Source organism: Drosophila teissieri, chromosome 3L, assembly GCF_016746235.2.
Source record: "Drosophila teissieri strain GT53w chromosome 3L, Prin_Dtei_1.1, whole genome shotgun sequence".
NCBI lineage: Eukaryota > Metazoa > Arthropoda > Insecta > Diptera > Drosophilidae > Drosophila > Drosophila teissieri.
This window is the reverse complement of record NC_053031.1, coordinates 6,978,147-6,997,828: the sequence shown is the minus strand read 5'-3', so window position 1 is coordinate 6,997,828 and position 19,682 is coordinate 6,978,147. Positions and strand designations below refer to the sequence as shown.

The window sequence follows — 19,682 nt, the reverse complement described above, 5'->3', positions numbered from 1 at the left end:
CACTCCATGGGTCTAGCCCCAGACAATTAAGACATATTTTAGGGGTTGACCAGGCTATTTTAACATCTTCATAACACGCGCGACTGCAACACAAACCCGAAAAAAGGTAGCCACAGAAAATCGAACATGCCACCAACAGTTTTCCGAAAGACCTGTCCCAAAAACCCAACCGACCAACAAAAATAACTGAAAACGTAGCCAACAAATTACCCTGAAATGTTCAGCGATCATAGAAATGGAGCACTGTGAGAAATTATTTTGTGTCATCTATATGTTACGTAGCTCCATACGTTATATTTCATTTTTAAGGCTCACATATTTTCTTGGTGCATTTTCTTCCATCAAGAGAGAGTTACTTTTGGTCATCCCTACGATCTTATCGCCTTGATCGGTATCAGCTTGGAGGCCTAGAACATAAATCTGCCAACAAAATGGGAAGATCCAGAGGGCGAGCCGAGGAAAGCAAACCCAGAGCCCGAAAAACCAGCGACGGCGACAGGTTGCAGCTCAATAAAGATCCAAATAAATATAATATCGCTGGTCTATGAGTCGAACAATGGGAGATATGAAAAGGATATGTGTTCATTTAGGGTTCGCGGGTTACAGTTCCATTTACCTGCCCGGCTTTTAACCTGTTCGAGGGCCAGAATCGAAGGCGGTCAAAATCAAATGGTCATGGCTTTTGTAAACGGGTGACATTTAAGAATTATGGCATGTAAATGGAAGGCATTCCCGGGAACGCCGATGCGTTGACAGCATCTCTTTTGGAAACCCCAACCATACGATTTTACTTTGTTCGGGGGGCTACTGTTAATCAATTTAGAGCCTCGAGGGTAGAGTAATTTTTTTTCAAAGTCAGATGCGGTCCAGGATAAGGAAAAGGCTGCTCTTCGATGTGCTGATTAATGGGCGATAGTCAGAGGTATTAGAAGAAATTTATATGAAGATCTGTTTTATGCACTTTACGATTATGCTAATAAGGCAATGATAATAACGAGTTGCGGAATTGAATGTTAATTGCAGTTTTCTTTGGTTTAATGTTCAAGCTTACTGTAATATTTCTTCTAGGCGCTCTATTTCCTGCAGTTTCTCAGTTTTTAGAGCGCTTTTTTTCCGGCACCCCACGGGGCGTATGCGTGTCAAAGCTGCCATCTGCTGTCGGACTTTTGGCTGCCTTTTGATAAATGCACCGCTATTAAAGTGCCGCCTTTGTAATGCGGAAACATCAAAGTGCACTTACACACACGCACTGAAAGCCAAACATTTGCATTCACACACACACTCACACGCATACACACACTGACAGAAAGCCATAAAAATCACTTTGTAGCCATGGAGGAGGCGGTGCATCAGCGCAAACTATGCAACAACAACGGCGAGAAAAAGTGCAATGCAATCAATTCAAAGCGGCGAAGGGGGAGCGGAAAATCCAGCGGGCGGAGCGAGTGGGGGCTGTGAAATTACACTTCACAAAATATATATATAGGTTTGCTTGTCGAAATGGAGAATAAACAACAGCAGACAACTCCCTGAAGCAGTTTAAAAGTTTTATGGCTGAGATTTGCATATATTTTTAGCTTTAAGCTTCATTGCATTCTTTAAAAAATATTTAAAAGTATGAAGATATGTTTATTTTCCCAGTGCATTGGCAGCAGCACGAGAGCCAGCAGACGGCAGCATTTAATCCTGCAAAAAAGGCATTGCGAGGCAGCATAAAATGATGTTAATCCTTAAATAACGTGAGCAAAGCAAAAAGCGCAGAAAAAGTGGTAAAAAACGGGGGCAGCCAGCGGGATTGGGGTAGGAGGAGGCAACTCGACTGGATGATGGCGACAGCCAAATGCCAATTGAATGCCAAGCGGCTTTAAGCGACAGCCCACGATCAAAGAGACAGTGAATGAAAAATGGTGCAAAGTAATGGTTAAAGTGCCGAAAGTCGTTGGAAATGCTCAAGGAGAATGGAGCTGCACATAAAGCTTAAACTGAGGCTTAAATCAAAGGATAAAGCGGACAATGGAAACTGGAGTAATTCAAGTAGTTATTTAGTACGAAGGTATATTTAACTCGTCAGAATATAGTACTTTCTTTGTAACTAATTGTAGCTACATACACTTACAATTTTTCTACATGATCTGCAATGAGAAAAAGTCTATTTGTTAAGGACGTGCAATTTAATTTTGTCTTAAATAAAATAAAATGTTCTTTAAATTAAATCCTTTTTCTCTTTTAGTCTGCTCTGCTTTCATGTTTGGCATGCCATCGCAAGCAGCCAAAAGAAATAAAAAATATTTAACCAAAAAGAGAGCAGCATCCACTGGCAACAACTCACTTCCCCTCCATCAAGCGGTTTGACCCCAAAAAAGTCAAGTGCGGCGGAGCTCGAGTTCCGTTTTCCCCCTTCCTTACTTCCTTCCTCGATTTTCGTGTTTTCCCTGGGCTTTTACTCACTCAGGCAGCAGCAACAAAAGCAAATGCAGCTTTTAGTGTCAGCAACAACATTAGCAGGAATAGCAGAAATGACAGAGACATCAGTGGAAGTTATGGTGGAAATAAGTGTAACAACAATAACTTTACTTGAAGAAGCAAACAAGGAAAGTAATAGCAGCAACATTGGTACCAGAAGCAGTAGCAAATCATTAGAAAGTAGGGAAGCAACAGCAGCATTAGTGACAGTTGCAACAATTTAAGGAGGAACTTAAGCGGAAATATCCTGGGTAATAGAAAAGAGCTAAAAGCAACATGGAAGCAACATCAGTCCCAGTAACAGCAGCAACATGACAAGAAACAACTGCAATAGGAGCAACATTGTTAGATTTTGTATGCCAAAGTAACCTAGCAAAAGCAGCTACAACACAAGAACTGCTCTAGAAAGAACAAAAGCTACAGTAACAGCAGCAGCATTGAAATCATCAGCAACATGACGGTTGCTCCTGCGAGCAACAGCAATATCAGTAGAAATGGCATCCAAAGCAGTAGCACTGGCAACAGCAAAAGCAACAGCAGAAGCAGGAGCAACATCAAAAGCAGCCCCAAAGCAGCAGCAGCAACATCGTCACCGGAGCAACACCCACCCAATTCGCAGGGAGATTTCACTCCGAGTTCGACTCGAATCAAGTGGCCAGGTTGGCACGCGCCGGCGCACTCAATTGGTGCACAGACGGCGCGGACTGGGAAAGCACTCAAAATGGGGGACACCACGTCGGAACTCGTTATGCGGGGCGCAAACGGGGCGTGGCCAGTCGGGCCAATCACCACCATTCCCGGTTGCGCCGCTGTGCGACAGATGTGCGCTCAAAAACCAGTTGAGCGGGTTCTCGAGTCGAGTTTTCGAGCTGTGGAGTGTGGAGTGTGCACTGGTGGTTGTGGTTGTGCGTACGCCACGGCTACGGATGGCTCATCATCATCGGCATTATAGCTGTGGTGGTGGTGGTGGGCATGCCATGAGCCATGAGCCATAAGCCATGAGCATATGGAAACCGGGCATGAAGCGAGCCAGTTGAGCAGCACCAGATCCCTGAGCTCGAACCCCGAGCGCCGGCAGTTAACGCAGTGGCCTCGAAGCTGTAACAACATCTCGCGTCCGCTCGATCCGCTCCGTCACGAGAATAGCGATAAGCGATGAGAGTATCTGAGTATCTGCAGTGAAACGTGTTATCGTGATAAGGTTATACGTGTGTATTCCATACCATACCAGGTGTACCACTCCCCGCAACTATTGAAATCGAAAACCACAACATTCGCCGTCGGCTTAAAAAGTGAACTGTTATCAAATGTGCTAATCAAAACGGGAAAAAAAATGTTGCAAACGTCTGCAAATTGATTTCTATCTCGGATATGCGAATTTACTCTGGTTATTAATAGATCTGGTTTAAGAATACGATTATATAAGCATCCTATGCAGACGGCGGCTTCCGTGGGACGCTTGACAAACTGATCAAGTCGTCGTCGTTATCTTCTATATATATCTTCATACTGGCTGCGATCGGGCTCCATTCCCATTCCCAGGCTAAAGCTGGCGACAGAATTTCGAGCAAAATACTTGGATTAACAACCGCCAAAATTGTGGAGGCAATTAAAATGAAGGTGAGTTTGAATGTGTTTTGCTTATAAAGTAATAGAAAAGGTTATAGTTACAAGTGGGAGAAGTTGGAAAGGAATAGAGTTCTAAATATTTACTTAATGCAGTTTCTTCCTTTTAGACTTTAATAAGTCAACTTATTTGCTTTTGGCAAGAGACAAGTTATCATTTGATGTATAGTAGACAAATTAGCATAACATTGCCAATTAAATAAATGTTTTAACATTTTGCAGTGTTTACTATTGCATATTTCTGAGCAACTTAGTCTTGAATATTCTCTATTAAATTAGACTGTGAGTGTTTCATGTTTCGCCCGTATTACTCGGTGTTTGAGCGGTTTGTTTGCACACCCCCTCGAAATGAAGTGCTTGCTTTCCTTTTTAATTGCTGGACATAAAGTCCAGACCCCGAGTGACCCACAAATCAGTTTTTTATGTCCAGTTTCCTAGCCCGCTGCGAGCATTTTGGGCCAAAAAACGCAACAGGCGGCGTTTGATTGACCATTAGGAGTGGAAAAGGTGAGCCGGAGTTAAGACAAAAACCGGAGCAAAGTAGTTTCAATTCAATTCGAAAAAGCCAGCACACTAATAACCGCTGGAAAACGATGAGTTTCCAAAAAAACGGAGACGACACAGGGCGGTGAATATGAAAAGCACACAAATCGCACAGTGGGGTTCCCTACGAAAACACTCAGAAAATAAACCCCAGATCACAGCCCACACTTTCGGGTATTACTCGTATATTGGCTGTGAAATGAAGGCTGATATTCGGATGTATCTGCAACCAAACCCCAAAAAAATCATATTCAACTTGGCCTTTTTTTCGTTGTATCTTTTCAAGACATTGCATTGATCGTGTCGCCTAGATGATGTTGCTCAATCCCTTGTTCATTCAACAACACATATTTTTTTGGTATTTGGTTTTTGAATTTCGAATTTGATTTTGATTTTATACCCAGTCCGAAAACGTTTAATCGATTTTTACACCCGCTGTGCGTCGGGCTTTTTTTGTTGTTGTGTGTGAACCACCCACAGGATTTTCGAAAAGTATTTGCCATGAGTCTGCAGAGAATCGATCATGATTTATGCTCGCCGATGATCGATTTGCCATGGCTTTGTTCGACGAGCATAATTTTCATTACCATAGCAAATTGGACAAGGTGCTGACGCTTATTGCTCTGCGCTATATTTTTAATCGCCCGACTTATTCGGCTACATTTCTTCACCGACCTTTGTCATAGGGGGGAAAATCAGATCAGCGGGGGATCCGTTTACATTTCGAATCCCAGATAAGCCCAGAACTAGAACTCAAATGTCAACAGTTCTGAGGTGCCGTCGCTGGTCAGCAGTGGGGCATTCTCGGCGAGAGACCTTTTCTTGACATCATCGATCTTGACCCGGCCCAGATGTTGGTAGATCCCCCCTCCATATCGTCGCCCCGCTTTATCATCCAAATCCAAATCCGAAAATGACGCCACTAGGCGCTGCCTTATGAATATTCAACAAAGTATGGAGATGGAGTCTTTTTTCCCTGCTCTTAGGTAGTCAGTCGGAGAAAGAGATATAAAAAAGGCATAAATATTTAAGCGTTTAAATGTCGAATGCCTGCGAAGCAGCTATAAAAAACGTATATACATATTTCAATAATCGATTTTACATTAATAATTCACATGAAAATTGAAAGATTGGAAAAAACTAAACCCCCTATAAATACACCACAGATGTTTTGTGTAAGAAGTCGTTGACGCCTCCATCTGCGGCTCAAAAAGTTTTCTTTAATTGGAGATTGGGTATTTGGAGGCGAACTAAAGTGGGTTTGCATTAGGATTATAGTTTGGGGATTAGTGGTTTAAGCTTTTACATTTTTTTTGGTTTCTTAATAGGCTATTCATATTCAGAGTATATATACCATAAATATGACTTTTAATAGGATCGTATAATTAGTAATATTTTTAAGTGTAAATTGAATGGGATAGTATATTACAACATTTCCTGGTTTACAGAGTGATTACAACGATTTTAAGATAGAGCCTTTGACTTTCCATATCGCCATCTACTTATTAGCTTTGAGTGTTTAAACAAAACACCTTTTGAGGATTACATGCCTAACTCCATTGTCCCATAATCCCGCACAAGAAACCAAAAAAAGAGGAGCGCGTGCCGATGGCCAAGATTTTCCTACTTACCCATGGATATTGGGAAAACCAGCTGCTTGAGCAGCGGTCAGCAGATTTTTCAGCAAGCCCCCTAATAATTGGATTCCCGAACAAAGGACATGCTCACGAGTGTCCTGTGACCACTGGGCGAAAATGCCTAATTGTCAACGCTGACAAGAAGTCTACGCCTTGGGTCTCCTTGGGAAAACAATAGGCAAACGGCAAATGCATCTTGACTTGAGCCAATTGCCCCGATCAGGGACAAAAGAGAAACAAATATCACACCTTTGTTTTGGACATACATATACCTATTGACAATAGATGCCAGAATGCCAGAGTTCCTGGTCAGTTGTCGGGTTGCGCATGCGAATTGCAGGAAGAGATCGCCGGGCAGACGTGTCAAAATCGCAGCAGCATTTTTAGCAGGTAAATGCGAAAAGTCCCCTTTCGAATGTATATCGAATGCAGGAGGCACAAGAGAGGTCCTCACAAAACCGCACAATAGATGGCGAGTCGAGTGTCTTTCCATTGTTCGCTCGAGTGCATCCACAAAATAGTCCTTAAAGGACGCTTAGTTGGCCTACAAATGATGCATGGCCCTTGGGCCTGTAAAATTGTAAAATGCCACAAATCATTGCCACTCCTGTCTGCCGGCAACTCAAAAAAAAAAAAAAAGAATATACAAGAAGGATAGAGACCCGAAACCGCCCCTGGAATTTACGAGCCAACCCCTAACGGCAAACCATTCGATTTGATTTCTGGCAAAAAATTCCAATAAATAAAATAAATGTCCTTTTGCCAGTTTGTCGCCTGAAAATATTCTCATTTAATTGCTTGACAATTGCAAATTGGCCAAAGAGGAATCGTTTTCGCATTACAAACTGTAGTTCGCTTACTAAAAAAGTTATCCAACATTTCTAAACGAACTTGATTGAGAGATAAAAATATATTTTTTTAAATACCCTGTATCGATTGTTTTTCTGTTCTTGGCACTTTGTCGGCCAAACAAAAAATGGTTTTTGATTGCCTGACAATTGCAAATTGACAAGATAGAGGATTTCAATACGATGTTATCGGTGGCATCTGCGAACAGTAGCCAGAGTGATTAGTTTTAGGGAAGCGAAACTAGTTTAGAACCTCTTTGCTGTTTGAAACTCACCGCTAAAATCATTCAAAGTCACCCAAATAAATTATCGGCTAGAACTTTGGCGGTGGCCCACAAAACAAAAAAAAAGAAAAACAACTCTGGACTTGATTTATTGGCCCACAAAAAAAGAGGGGACTGAAATACAATAGCCGAAAGCTGGAAACTGAAATATGAAAATATTATATGTGTAATTTATGCAAAATGCAGATTTAGCTAATTAATTGTGGCCAATGCTCAATAAAAAATAAGAAATCAAACACGAAATCCCCCTAAAAACTCCGCACAAAGATGAGCTGTAAAAAAAGGCAGACGACGCGAAATCAATAAAAGCCCAACTTATTGATGTTTAGTGGCTGTGACATGTTGACGAAAAGACAAAAGCATTTGGGATTTTCGGTTTCGGATTCACTCGATGCTCGAGTCCCCAACATTATGATGAATGCCTTAAAAATGCGCAAAAAAAAAAAGAAACATATTCAAAATAAAAAGCACGTAACAAATACAAGAGAACAAGAAAAACGCGTGTCGAAATCGTTTTGAGATACTTGCGGGCGATTTATTGCTGGTTTATTAAGAGAACTTTGGCATGGCGATTTCCTCTCACCAGACTTTGAGTTTTGAGCTCTATTTGCACAACTGCCGCCCGCTAAATTTATGCAAAAAAGTACAAAACATTATTGTGGCAAAGTAAAAAACAAAAATAATGTTAATTGATAAAAAATGGCAAACGAAATGTTTGCCGTACTTCCAATTGCGAGGGTGGCTACACCCATAAGCTCTGAATTTCCAGCTTAATGCAAATGTTTCAAATTCAAATACAAATTTATTGGCCAACAAATTGCATAGCCACAGGGTGCTCTATTATACAAAGTAACGCCGTTTGTGCATTCGAAATAAATTCGATGGCGATTATCTCTAATTAAGAGTTAATAAATGTGCAAGATCAGATCTCGATTAAAAAACATGGCAGTAGCATAATTTAATTTGACATCGTTACAAACCCTTGTATTGCCATGAATATTGATTTAAACTGATAACAGATCTAGGGATATGAAAACGGCAAAATATGACTACATATAAGCCAATCAAAATTAAATGGAATATTTATTAAATTTAAACAATGCTCATCTGAAAATATTTGAATTTATAGGATTACCTTTCCGCTCCCAAATTGAAAGTAAATTTAAGAATACCAGTGGCCATAAATCTATCGTTATAGAAAGAGCTTTATTCTGACTCCTCGCCCCATTAACATATAATTCGACCTTATCAATTCAGAAGACAAAAGCCCGAGACTGTGGCGACATATATAATTTACAAGTTCGTTTTGAATCGAAGACAGCTGCCGAAAGCCGCAAATGATTAAAACACGAAACAAGTTCAGGAAATTGCTGGTCCCCAAAACCAAATTGTATACCACATAGATAGATACTTATAGATAGAGCAGAGGGCCCAGAAGCAAATCGAAAAGCCATTTTCAGATTGCCACTGTCATCTGAATATTTAGTTTGTTTTTTTTTTTTGTGTGTTCGACTCCTTGCTTTATGTTTTGGTTTAGTGTTTTCGGAATGTCGTTGACGCTGGTCGTTCGCTTTGAAATTTAATATCGAAACGTTGTCTATGCAAATGAACATTGCCACCTGTTTATGTTTATGGCCAGTGGAAGTGGCAGCCAGAGAAGCCAGAGAAGCTGAAAGCTGGAAGCTGGGCTCCAAAAACGGCATTAGCTGCATAAGTCGGGCGATCTATCAACCTCGATCCCGAAGATCTGGGGATTCTCGTCGTTCTCGAGTGGATGATCATCTGCGCGGTGGAAAACGCGTGAGAACGTTGCCCCGTATGCAAATCACTTTTCGACCTCAAAAGCCCCGCTCCGGAGCCCCGAACAAAATAAAATATACGAAAACTAAAACGAAGAAAGTATTAAAATGAAATTTATCTCGTATGCGAGCAGTCAACAGTTATAATAAAACGCGGCTGGGAGCGCACACAACAAAAAAAGAGGCCGGTGTGTTTGCCAACAGCAACATCTCCAACGAAATGGCTGTAAAAACTCAACCAGACCAGTCCCAAAGAACCCAGAACTCAGAACCCAGTACCCAGAACCCACAACACAGAATACAGAACACAGAACTCAGAGCCCAAAACGATCCCATAGCGATCTGATGCGATCCGAAACCCGGAGAGATCATCTCGCGTTGAGTTCAGTTTTGTGTTTTGTAGTGTAATAAAGTGCGACATTTTAAGTCGTAGCCGCTCTTAGGCCATAACTTGTCAACACTGGAATTGTGGGATACTGGGGTACATTACACTGAGAAAAATTCAATAAAAAGTAACTTAAAAAGCCCCTAAAGAAAAGGGGTTAATAGTATTAATGTTCCTGTCTGTAAATCAAACTATTTCCAAGTAACAATCTATAGTAATAAGGGGACTTTGAGATCTCTCATAGATCCCTCTTTTTTCAGTGTAATTTACACACCTAATATATACCCCGAATCCCCCTATTACCCAGCTCAACCGAGACTTCGTCATCGTCAGAATTTCAGAAACCGAAATGTAAAAAAAAAGCAATGATATAAAGTGAAATAAAACTTTTTATATATGCATGTATAAAGTTTATATTTTAACACAGCCTTTTTCGTTTCGCCTGTTGGCGTTTTAACGATCGGTTGTATATTATCTTTAATAGATATTTCATTTGCATTTTAGTTACTTTTTGGCAATTGTCAATTAGCCACTTAGCGGCTTAAATTGAAAACTGACAGCTGCAAATCGAAGGGCTTTTCTTCTCAATATTTCTGTTGGATGTCGAGAATATTGGCTCTTTGTTTTGGGCCCATAAAAACGTTGGCGACTTTGGCTCGCAACCATTTGGCCGTAAAATATTTTACGATGTTACGCCAACTCGATTCCCTGTCACCCCCCGCCTCCCCCCAAAAAATCCAAGCCTTTCCCAGATTCCCGGATGAATCCACATCGACGAGTTGTCTGCCATCATAATATTTGCCTAGGCTGCAAAAGGCTCCACTCTGGATTTGGATGCCCGAGGGGGGGAGAGTTGTGTGTGCGTGTGATGTGCGAATATGTTGTGAAAATTGAATGGCATATGCACATTTTGTCGCCAGTGATAAAATTTAATAACACTGATAAATTTAGCAAAAACACGCTGCACCATTGACATAAAGCGGTAATTAAGTTTGCCGGAGAGATGCACAAACCAACAGTAACGCACTCGTAGTTGGACAGGTTTCCTTGAAAGTGCAGTAGGTATTCGATAAGCAGGAAAAAGGAGAAAATAAATATGAATGGGAGAAGTGTAGCTGCGGAAATAAAGGAAGTACAAGGATCAAACAAACAAAACATCTTCATACAGATCCCAAATCATAGCCATCAAAAGTCTGTAGGAATACGAAATACCCGTTGGACTTTAAGACTACAAGACTTAACTTTAAAACTTAAAGATAATCATGTTGATATCTGCACTGCTGACTTTCCTTGGTTCTCTAGGCACACTTAGTCAGTGCGCACTGTATTCCCATAGAAATGCATGCCCTTTTCATTTCTGTTGCCGTTTTTGTTGGCTGCCCAGTTATAGCAGCCCATTAATTTGATTGGATCAATGGGCGCGACAACAGCAACACCAACAGCTATAGACTTTATATATATAGATGCACATATATACATAAATGGAGGAGTATATGGACTAAAGGAGTGGAAGAGTTGGTCGGCGACATTACCATTAACCGCTGCCCGATGAAATATTTGTAAACATTTAGCCAATTTATGGAGCGTGCTCGTATTATGGATATGGATGCTTTTATTCAACATTTTTGTTTTTTTCTTTTTCTTTGTATTACTTTACTCCAGATCGTGGGCGTTTGTTGGCCGCTTCCATTCATAAAGAGCAGTTCGTGGGTCCATTAAATAACAATCAGATACGAAACGATGATCCCAACTTAACGCCAAACAAACGCCGACGTGTTAACTTTTTGGTAGTCATATTTTAGCATAATTCAATATATTAAGGCCCACGCAAATGCTGGAAAACACAAAAAAGTAGCTCTAATTAAAAAGCGATACGCCTTTTTGGAAAGTCAGCGAGCAACCGGCAACTGTGCATACGAAGAAAAAAATATATATTTATTTGACAGACGCCCGTTGAAAATTTTCATGGCGCATAAATCAGCTAAAAAGAGTTTACACAATAAAAATATTGGAAATAAACCGAGCAGCCTTCGCTGCGATTTGTTGTTGAAAAGCAGCTTAAATCGAGAGATCGAAAGGCCTTAGGAAAACATTTGCCAAAATCCGTTCAAGTGACAAGTGGCCAAGTGGCCAAGTTGTTGTTATAACTGCTTCGATATCGGCCAAAAAGATATGCTCATTGTGGTTTCTCTGCTATCAAGCGGCTTTTGTTTGGTGTTTTTTTATTTGTCCATCTATCTATCTATCTTTTTTTGGGAGCACAACATTCTCACGGTGGATAGAAAACGCAAGGAGATGACAAGTCACAACCGGAGAAACCAATTGAGTGCCAAGGGCTTTTGTCATCAAACCAACGATCCATCCATTGATATAGCAATCGATATTGGTTCGGTAGTCCCTCCGATGATCGCTCAATTTGCGCAATGACGTGAAAGATTCGAAGATTCCCGGGTTTTTTATTCGGGGTGTAATCGATCTTCTAGGCGTGTCCCTACTTATTTTTATTCGAACCAACGATGATACAGTTCTCAACTCACCCAGCTACCGGTTGCAATATCATCGCGTTTACTTTTATTTTTCTTTTTTTTCCTTGAACACCTTGCCCGGACAGATAACTCTATGCATATCCCTGTGGAATGGGCAGAATTATAAACTTTATTGCATACTCTTCATGTGTCTTTTATAGTTCGGTCTTGGCCTTTTGTTTTTCCCACTTTTATACGACTGCCAGTCGTATGCCAGGGGTTATTTACGACATTTCGAGCCAAAAGTTGCAAGGTGCAAGTTTTAAATTGTGGAATTTTTATGAGGGCCTCGCTTGGCATGGGTTCGAGTGTGCTTATATAACATTGGGTATTCATAGCAAATAATAACCATAAAAGGCACAGAACTAGCCTCGCTCCCACAGATAACCGGGGAGATCTTTTATCGCACTTTGCGACCCGCAGAGATCCGGCGAATTCATCATCTTCTATCTTCCATCAATTCCGAAAATCTTTCCCAGTTCAGTCTGCCAAGATGGGGGTCTTAATACGACTTGTATCTATTTTTATGAGATAGAAGCTAAGATTTAGATGAGCAGCCTTAATAGCATCATATACTTTCAGTTATCCTTAAATTCGAAACCGCTTAATGCGATACAAATTAAGTTGCTTAACGTCATTAACCATGTGATAAATGTACATATCTACCCCTCAGCCAAATCCATTCACCATTTCTGGCCTACTAAAGCCATTTTCCGCACTTTATTCTGTCACCCAGTCGGAAAAGTTTCCACGAATTCTAAGCCGACAAGAAACCCATTTTGAATTCATGGGCAGATTTATGCAACTCGCAGTAAAACGCACACACACACACAGCCGCAAAAGGCTCACGAGACACTCACGAGTAAATTACAGTCAAATGACATGCTCGCCAAAAATGCCACTTCAAATGTGTCCTTCTGCCCCTCTCCCCCCCTCCGCACCGCAGCCATCCATCCGCCTATTTTGTCCTTCTGACAACTGACATATTTTCAAAAGTGGGCATAGACATGACAACAACAACAATTGCATGTGTATAACCAACAAGCTGCAGGGAATTCGAAGTGCGATTTCGACTCTGAGACACTGCGAAAAAATATACTTAAAGTATATTTAAAAGTCATTCTATTGTTTAGCCCAAGTTTGTACTTAAAAGTATTTAAATGTTCATATAAAATAATATTTGAAATATTTAAAAATCGAATTATTTATGAGCTCTCTGAGCTTCTACTTATAATTTTCATATTTCCGTGTGCGAATATTTTCGAAACCATTCTTTTGAGTGCACTGAAGTCACTGTCTCAGCCTCCGTTTTTGTGTGTTAAAACGGGCGTTGGGAAAACAAATTGCTGAAAACACCCCTCGTACCGCTACCCCTCCCTTGCCCACCCTTGCCTTCCCTTTCCTCACCCCACCCCAATTTTCCCGGCAATATTCGGCCTTGTTGTTGGTTGTGTTTTTCGGGCGCGCAATGTGAAAAGTTAAACGAAAGTGACAGGCGACGCCAACGAGGAGGGATGTGGGTTTGGGATTGGGTTTTGGATTGGGATTGGGACTGGGACTGGGACTGGGCTGCGGTAGATATGGCAGAGCGCAGGCTCGTCCAGGGAAAATCGGGTGGTTGAGGGGTATTTGCGGGCATGGTGCGGTATCTATGGGTCGGGGGCTTGACTGCCGACTACCGCTATTAAACGTGTCACATATACACGGCGGAGTTGAAAAGTTAAATGGCAGCGGCTGCGCGTTCAGAGACGGCCATGTTAGGATGTAGTTATTTAATGTCCACGGAACACGCACAGATACAGATACAGATACAGATATAGACACAGATACAGATGCAGATACAAGCTCACATGTTGCTCATTTTGATGGTGGCCATATTGCATATTTCGGTCGGCCTCAACCCCCCGCCCTTCGAACGTGGGCCATACTAGTAGATACATTTGTATCTGATAGTTTGCGGCCTGTCATAAATTATTCTCATAGATATCTATTACCCAAGGGGTATGCTTTTGGTTATGCGCTGTTTTTTCCTCCTCAGCTCTGCGCTTCGGCATTGTCTTATTAATTGCCTTAGTCGCAAATGGCGGGCCCTTTGATCGGGTTTTAGTCACGGCCAAAGGTTTTATCTCGTATTTATTTGTATTTATTTTCCGGCGGCAACAGAAGAAACGAATTCGTCAGCTAAGTTAACAACAAGTTGCCATAAGTTAAACGACAATTATTTGTGTTTACGATTGTTTTCTCAACGCCAGTTACCAACAAAAAAAAAACACATTCAGCATGTATTTTCCCTGCCATTTTTGATTAATGGAAAAACTTCGTTTCGCATTTCCTTGCCCGTTGCATTAATGAATGAAAAGTACATAACCGCAACGCGGACCATTAATTAAACGCTTCAAGTACTGCATTCAATTCTCTTTATTTGGATATTTAAAATTCATCCCAAATTGCACATCATAATCAACAATAACCAGATCGAGCAATTTAAATGTTTTTCAATCAAAAGAAAGTTAATGAGAAGGCATTAACTTGGACTGAAGTGTTCTTTGATGGGCGACCAGTAAATTATTTCAGTTTAAAACTGTAAAATATTAAAAATTATTGAATATTCGTAACAATTCAGCAGTTTAGTTTTCCAGAAGATTTTTGATTGAACATGTTTCAATGTTTTGGTTCTGTAATCAGCATGTATTAATATCTATATATTAAAAGTACATTTTAAAGGTTTTAAAACCAACCGGATTTACTTTCACATTTTATCTTATCTTTGCTTGATTTATATACAATTTAGTTACATTTTATTTAGAACACTTGAAATATATCACTTGAAATAAATTCACAACGAGTAATTTACCTTCGTTAAAAATACCTTAATGCTTTACAAAATGATTTACAAATTCTCATGTGCATCAATTAAATGTGTGCTTCAACTTGAATTTTATTTTAGCACCTTCTGATTACCTAGTGACATAAATTTTCAAAAAATAAATATATTTAGGTTTAAATTATTACATGCAGTCGGTCGAAATTCCCATTTCAATACACACTTGTTCAAATTACCCGCTTTAATTAATTAATAAGGCAATGCAATGCAGATTTGGCAGCCGTTAAAATATTTGTTGAAATCAACACTTTAAGCTCAGCACTAAAAAATCAATTAGGAAAGCCGCAATCTAAATAATATGGATAAGACGGCGGATTATTTTTCGCTTCGGTCTCTTTTTTGTACTTTATGAAACGCAATAAAATTTGTTGGAAACACTCATTTAAATCGGCGTAACATGCAGGCGATACATTGAATATTCATAAGATCGATCTTTGGATGGGTCGATAAATTTCACATTTTGGTGACTTCGGAGTGAAGCAGTTGCCGTCGCAGGCACAATAACACTGATATCGCCAACAACAATTAGCATAACATTTTTAAATTTATGGTTCAATTTTGAAAAAAGAGCGAATCGGAGTCCGAAAAAATGCAAAACGAAAACAAAACAAATCCCCGGGCGAATGAAACTCGTCTTTTGTGCGGCTATTGAAATTTGTTAATATACATAAGTTAAATGCTGCAGCTAAGAAATAAAACAGAAGCCGCCGGGACATTTGCCAGATTTATTGAACGATTTCATTTGAAGGCACAACAAAAGAAGAAACAAATCCGACGGGCGCTACGATTTCAGATCAGATCGCATAGCTTTTCGTATGTATATCAAACCGATCCGGTTCTCAGGTGTGTGTGATATTAAAAAAAATAAAGAATCACATGAATTTGCATAGAAAACTTGTCTAAACTCCAATGATGACCACGATTTTCATTATATATTTTACATTTTATATTCCCGCTTTCTTCTTCCAGACTGAGCTGCGTTCCTGCGCAGCGTGTGGGGAACCCATCTCGGATCGGTTCTTCCTGGAGGTCGGCGGCTGCTCCTGGCACGCCCACTGCCTCCGCTGCTGCATGTGCATGTGCCCCCTGGACCGCCAGCAGTCCTGCTTCATCCGGGAGCGGCAGGTGTACTGCAAGGCCGACTACAGCAAGTGAGTACAGAGAAATGCCAAATAAAATATATATCTTAAAATATGGATAAAATGTGTTGAAAAACGATCTAAAAGTATCATACAAAGTATACTAAGTAATTGCCTTAAAACATTTGATTTGAATTCGATTTTCCACCGTGTAGCATGGCACTTCTTTCAAAAAACTGCCCCATTGAACTTTCGAAAAATTCCAATTGATTTTCCAAACTCGATTGTGTATGTGCACAAGTGTTTTCCGAATAGTTTCCCACACATCTTCCTCTGTCCACCTGGTTAATTGTAATTGTAACAATTCGACAGCGTTTGCGACTTAATCCATAAAGTCAACAGCGACAAAGATGCGGCCAAAACGTAACGAAATGAAAACTTTACGGGGAGAATGCAACTTGCAAGTTAAAAAGTATCTGGCAGATACAAAAAAAGATACACAGGGGGAGGGGAAACGTAGGAAAACGGTGTCGACGTCCAACGAAATGAAAATAAACAAACAGACGCGCCGTGAGATGCTGTAAAAATATTTATTTTTCAAGTTAAGAATTTTAAGTGTGCATTGCCCGATGGAGACATCATCCAGCTTCCCAACCCATCGCATCGCATCGTATCTGAACCCATCCCGAGAAACCCCATCACCATCCGCATCCGAGTCATGCTCTGGCCATACATTGTTGTGGCTGTTGTAAAAATAAGCTTAAAAGCTAACAATAAGCCACCGAAAGTTGCCGACTCATTTGGAAAAACGTTTGCCAGGCCAGCCACTTCCGCTTGGAAAGCGCTCTGGCATACAGGAAAATACTTAACCATATCGCATTGATAAAGATGCCTCCGTTCTCCATTTCGATTTGCTCCCATGACTAAATGGGCATGCGCTCCAAATGAAACATAATTTGCATTTCATTTTGATAGTTATCCAGTTTCAAGCGAGCTAATACTTATAGTTATGTTAAGTGCATCCACTTCCAAGCGAGCTAATACAGCTACTTACTCTTACGGTGTACGTTTTATAACTCATTAATTTATTAAAATTCTTAGGATGTATTTTGTTTCATTTTTATCACCTATTAAGCCCCACTGATTGCTATTTCCTCTCGTTTAATTGCAGAAATTTCGGCGCCAAGTGCTCGAAGTGCTGTCGCGGCATCTCCGCCTCGGATTGGGTGCGTCGGGCACGGGAGCTGGTCTTCCACCTGGCCTGCTTTGCCTGCGACCAGTGTGGACGCCAGTTGTCCACCGGCGAGCAGTTCGCCCTCATGGATGACCGGGTGCTCTGCAAGGCTCATTATCTGGAGACGGTCGAGGGTGGCACCACATCGAGCGACGGTTAGTATTTTACTAGGGCTTCACTTGTGCCCTCCATCAATTGTATGAACAAAACTGGGGGCATATAAAATCAAGTTGGAAACATGCTGCACGCTTCGACGGCAGAACGGTTGCCAATTCGGGACGCTTCACTGTGAACGGTACAGTGAGGCTGCGGCAGAGTTAAGCGCCAGCCAGTCGCCGCCACTGACGAAATCGTGTCACACTCGTAAAAACAACTCTGCCGTTGATTTCTTTCCTTTCCTGAGACGACGTGATCGGCTTGTGAATGTCGTAGCCCAGTCCCCCCAGTCCAACAGTCCCCCATCCCAAAACACTCCATCTGCAGTCCCCTGAAGACCCCATCTCCTCCCTGGATGGGGCAGACCACCGTGTCCGGTCACAGTGGCCACATAAAGCATGGCAGCAACAGCAGAAACGGCAGCAGCAGCAGCAGCTCTATAAACCATAAACACTTTTTGACGTTTTCAATTTGGCCGACTGTCAAAATGCTTTTAGACCAGGCCTAGAGAGTCACTGGGAACTTTTCAGTAAAGACCTTTATGGCTTACACGCACTTGAGACGGTTCACAATTCCCTTCATACAATGTCATATTATGAACTTTTTAAAATTGAAATATATTTTACATTTGCTATCTTATAAAGTTGAAGTATAAGTTCCATTCCAAGCGTAGCATAAGTTTTAAATAATTATTGATATATTTACATCGAATGAAGTATCCATTTCATGATACTCTACCTTCGGCAGCCTCGTAGGGACTTAAGTTGCAATTGTAATTGCATTTCTGATCGCCCTCTTATTTGATTTTAACTCTTTTATTTTTTTCCCATTTCAGAGGGCTGTGATGGCGATGGTTATCACAAGAGCAAGACGAAACGGGTGCGCACCACATTCACCGAGGAGCAGTTGCAAGTGCTGCAGGCCAACTTCCAGATTGACAGTAATCCGGATGGCCAGGATCTGGAGCGGATCGCCTCGGTGACCGGTCTCAGCAAGCGTGTGACGCAAGTGTGGTTCCAGAACTCGCGAGCGCGTCAGAAAAAACACATACATGCTGGTAAGAATAAAAGTAAGTAGTGGATTAGTGCCGCATGCATCCTCCTCTAGAGTATCCCTAGAAGATCCCAAAAAAAGTAGAACCCGATTTGATACCCACTTGCAATTCCCCACATGCAATCCTTACCAGCTGCCAACACAGTACTTACAATTTCTTCTGTTTTCTTCTACTTTCAACAAACGATTTTTGATTGCAGTACGCGAACCGGAAGGAAGCTCATTTGCGCGTCATATTAACCTGCAGTTAACGTATTCATTTCAGAATAACGCACAGAACCCAATGCATTTGAACGGCTCTAAAGCGGGTCTATACCCCACTCATGGTAAGAAATTAAGTTAACTCATTGCATATTAGGTGGCTTACTAAAGGTTTTGGGTTTGCATAACTATAGCTAAAGGGAACTATATGTACATACCAAAGAGAATTAACTAAATGTACCTACCTTTCGTCTCCTTGCAGAATCCTCTATGGATGAATTGTCGCAGGACTCCAGTGTGCACTGTATGCCCAGCGAGGTGTGACTGGAGCAATCCTCGCCAGCTCGAGCACATCGCTAGATGGCTGGCCACCACCACCCACAAAACGTCCTTTCCTAGTCAAAATTTATGTAATGCGACCACGAATGCAGTTTCGCAGAAATCACAAAATTCGATCCGGTGAAAAATAGCAAAAGATAAACCCATCATACAAAGCAGTCCCAGTTTTTAGGCTTTGAGCAACCCGAACGAACCACCCAACGTCATCACAGTGAAATCTCATCATAAAAGACACAGCAAACAAACAAACAAGCAAACAAACATTCCTGCATTGTAGTCTAAGAAACTGCAGCTTAGTTAATTTAATTTAAATGAAATTTAAATTTAATTTAGTTTAATGTTCAGTAATCGATAAGTGTTTCCCCATCATTCAACTCGAAGATTGATAACTGCTTGCCAAGGCTCCTGTAATATATTTATGCGTATGCCTAACCAATCATTGTCGTATATATTTACCATGAGAAACGTTGTTATTGTTTATTTTCTTGTTTTCTAAATGTATAAAAATCGATATAAATATATATATATAAACATAGATCTATAGTCGTATCCTAAATATAGCTCGCCAGGCAATTTGTATATAGTAATGATAGCCGAAATTGATAAGCAACGCAGAAAACAGTTAA

At 40.9% G+C, this 19,682-nt stretch overlaps 1 protein-coding gene across 1 annotated transcript; it reads left to right on the top strand.

The window, feature by feature from the left end:
* The first annotated feature begins 4,077 nt into the window (after positions 1-4,077).
* Positions 4,078-19,452, top strand: LOC122616488 (LIM/homeobox protein Awh). Its single transcript, XM_043791951.1, has 6 exons — positions 4,078-4,083; positions 15,964-16,145; positions 17,245-17,462; positions 18,299-18,520; positions 18,717-18,842; positions 18,980-19,452. Exons 1-6 carry the CDS (start codon positions 4,078-4,080, stop codon positions 19,039-19,041), a joined length of 816 nt encoding a protein of 271 aa, XP_043647886.1. The 3' UTR covers positions 19,042-19,452.
* The last annotated feature ends 230 nt before the right edge of the window (positions 19,453-19,682 follow it).

What these genes read in the sequence shown, in the direction of transcription:
- LOC122616488 (XM_043791951.1), top strand. An exon ending in TGGCACCACATCGAGCGACG is followed by an intron (nt 17,463 to 18,298) that starts GTTAGTATTTTA and finishes TTCCCATTTCAG; the next exon opens with AGGGCTGTGATGGCGATGGT. An exon ending in GGGTCTATACCCCACTCATG is followed by an intron (nt 18,843 to 18,979) that starts GTAAGAAATTAA and finishes GTCTCCTTGCAG; the next exon opens with AATCCTCTATGGATGAATTG.